The sequence below is a fragment of the Mandrillus leucophaeus genome, unplaced genomic scaffold, assembly GCF_000951045.1.
Source record: "Mandrillus leucophaeus isolate KB7577 unplaced genomic scaffold, Mleu.le_1.0 Scaffold94, whole genome shotgun sequence".
NCBI lineage: Eukaryota > Metazoa > Chordata > Mammalia > Primates > Cercopithecidae > Mandrillus > Mandrillus leucophaeus.
In genome coordinates, this window is record NW_012110252.1 from 1,566,678 (window position 1) to 1,569,789 (window position 3,112).

General features: G+C 44.0%; 1 protein-coding gene across 1 annotated transcript in view; it reads left to right on the plus strand.

Annotated features, from left to right (window-relative positions):
- The window catches only part of MAP3K19 (mitogen-activated protein kinase kinase kinase 19), a 73,077-nt gene that overhangs the window by 51,822 nt on the left and 18,143 nt on the right, over nt 1-3,112 (plus strand). The window contains exons 8-9 of the mRNA XM_011970310.1: nt 1,383-1,532; nt 2,208-2,320. Coding sequence (XP_011825700.1) covers nt 1,383-1,532; nt 2,208-2,320 — 263 coding nt within the window. The remainder of the gene's footprint in view (nt 1-1,382; nt 1,533-2,207; nt 2,321-3,112) is intronic.

Below are 3,112 nucleotides of genomic sequence, written 5' to 3' on the forward strand. Positions count from 1 at the left end.
CAAAAATCCTGAAATAAGATTTTAAAAAATTTTGTTTGGCATGGGAGTGGGCATGGAGTGGGGAAGAAGATCAACAGATAGTCGAGTTTTCTTTGTTATCATTTTCACTAAAGTACACGAGCCTCCCAAACTGAAATTTTAAAGACAGAAACAGTAGTTAAGCTGAAATATTATGTATTGAACGCTAACTCAGGTTATAGTACACTACATCCACACTGTATCAGGATCAGGAATATTTTTTTTTTTTGAGATGGAGTCTTGCTCTGTTGCCCAGGCTAGAGTGCAGTGGTGCGATCTCAGCTCACTGCAACCTCCGCCTCCTGGGTTCAAGCAATTCTTCTGCCTCAGCCTCCCGAGTAGCTGGGATTACAGGCACTTGCTACCACACCTGGATAATTTTTGTATTTTTAGAAGAGATGGGGTTTCACCATCTTGGCCAGGCTGGTCTTGGAACTCCTGACCTCGTGATCCACCTACCTTGGCCTCCCAAAGTGCTCGGATTACAGGCGTGAGCCCCTGCACCCAGCCAGGAATAATTATTTTAAATAGTTGGTCAGAAGAACATACAAGGTAAAGAATTATCCCGTAGCTTCCCGGACTGTTTGCTAGAGATACTAGTCTGACTTCCTGCAAGTCTGACTTGTAGATGGTAAACTGGCTTCCTGGTTTGGTTACTGTAGATAATGGGTTGATTTCCTGGGTTGGTTGCTGCACACTGTAGGTCAGAGTTCTATTTTTATATATGGTCTGGCCATTGTTGGTTGATATATTATCTCTCAGTACATATGTGTATGTATATATGTGATGTATATGTGTGCATGTATGTTTATGGATTATATATCATTTATGTTTATGTGTGTGTACATTTGTGTGAACACACATATGAATATGTGTGTATGAGTATGTGTGTCTCTATGTATGTGTCCAGCTCTGCGTATGTTTCTCTTTCTGAACTAGGCTGTGTTTAGGAGCAAGTTGACCATGATAATGGGAATTTTGAGGAGAGTTGAGGTTAGGGGGCTGAGGAGATGGCACACATTAACATATTCTGTCATGATAGGGACCTTGTGAAAGATCATTCTCAAAAGACAGTGGTTAGTAGCTGCAGGCTCATGTGGGGCCTGAGATGAACAGGCCTAAGATCTCCTCCTATAAAATATACAGAGCAAGATGTGGTTTTAAAATGTGTATAATTAACAAGGCTGAAGTACACAGCTAAGATACACTACGTGGTCATTTTGGGGGAACGATGTGTCTCTAGAAGTTACCTTTAAGAGTGGCCACAGACGGGAACATGAAAAGAAGACTTTACTCTCACCCCTTTCTCTCTATCCCAGTGACTTGGTTTAATGGTCATCTTTCCTTTTGTCTCATTCTTCCAGAGGCATAGTAATGGGCTCGGGATATATGACAGGGAGGAGAAATTTCTCATCTCAAATGAAAAGATGACATTTTCTGAAAATAGTTTAAAGTCTGAAGAACCTATCCTATGGACCAAGGGTGAGATTCTTGGAAAGGGAGCCTATGGCACAGTAAGTTAAACTGGAAACTTGAAATCAGCACTCCCCACCCCTCCACAGTCCCTCCCTCCGCCCCCCTCACTCCCCAGTCATCCTCCCTGCTTCCTCTGGCAAGCACTTTTTTACTTAGAACTCTTTCAGTTGAAGTAACAGAAAATCCAAGCACTGAGGGAAAGGACCGTTACTGCTTTATCCAATCGAAACGTCTAGAATAGGTCAGGCTCTGGGCTCAGATGGCTTCAGGAGTCAGACGATGTCATCAGGATCTGGTCTCTCTCTCTGGCTCTTTCTCAGGCACATATAGCGATACAATGGCCACTGCATTTCTAGCCTCTCATCCTCCCAGGTTCAAGTCCAATGGGAAAGAAATATCTTCCTTTGATTGGGCGCAGTGCCTCACGCTTGTAATCTCAAAACTTTGGGAGGCCGAGACGGGCAGATCACGAGGTCAGGAGAGAGACACCATCCTGGCTAACACGGTGAAACCCCATCTCTACTAAAAATACAAAAAATTAGCCGGGCGAGGTGGCGGGCGCCTGTAGTCCCAGCTAGCAGGAGAATGGCGTGAACCCGGGAGGCGGAGCTTGCAGTGAGCCGAGATCGCGCCCCTGCACTCCAGCCTGGGCGACGGAGCAAAACTCCGTCTCAAAAAAATAAAAATAAAAATAAAATATCTTCCTTCAACAGCTGTATATGTTACTGGAAGTTTGGAGAATCATTGGTAGATGGCAAAAACAAAAGATGTTCCTTACATTTTGTGAACTGTGTAAGAGATCTTGGAGGGTGGGGGGTGAAGACAGGTGGGTACAAACATACAGTCAGATAGAAGAAATAAGTTCTAGTGTTTGATAACCCAGTAGGGTGACTATAGTCAACAACAATATATTGTGTATTTCCAATTAGCTAGAAGATTTGAAATGCCCCCAACACAAAGAAAATGACAAATGTTTAAGGTGATGGATGTTCTAAACATGCTGTCTTGATCGTTACACATTCTATGCATGTATTAATATATCACATGTACCTCTTAAATATGTACAAACATTATATATCTAAACCCTAGCACTTTAGATAGTTATTTACATAGACGAGTAAAGAAAAGGCTGGCCCCCAAATAAGACTTGTGCTGTCTCCAGATGGGGACATTTCAGGAATCAGTGAGAAGATAGGAAGACACAAAACCACTGAGATTACATCACAAGGGTGATTTCCAGGGCCTGTCTCCTCGCTCCAGAGAGCTTGGGAGCTGAACTAGCTGTATTTGACGTATTGTCAGGAGCTTTTCCAAACCACCATCTCATGTAGTCATCATAGAAATCTGGGAGGTAGGCCAGGTGTGGTGGCTCTCGCTGTAATCCCAGCACTTTGGGAGGCTGAGGCAGGTGGATCTCTTGAGGTCAGGAGTTCGAGACCAGACTGACCATATGGTGAAACCCCATCTCTACTAAATACAAAAATTAGCCAGGTGTGGTGGCACACACCTGTAATCCCAGCTACTCAGGAGGCTGAGGCATGAGAATTGCTTGAACCCAGGAGGCAGAGGTTGCAGTGAGCCCAGATCATGCCACTGTACTCCAGCCTGGGTGACAGAG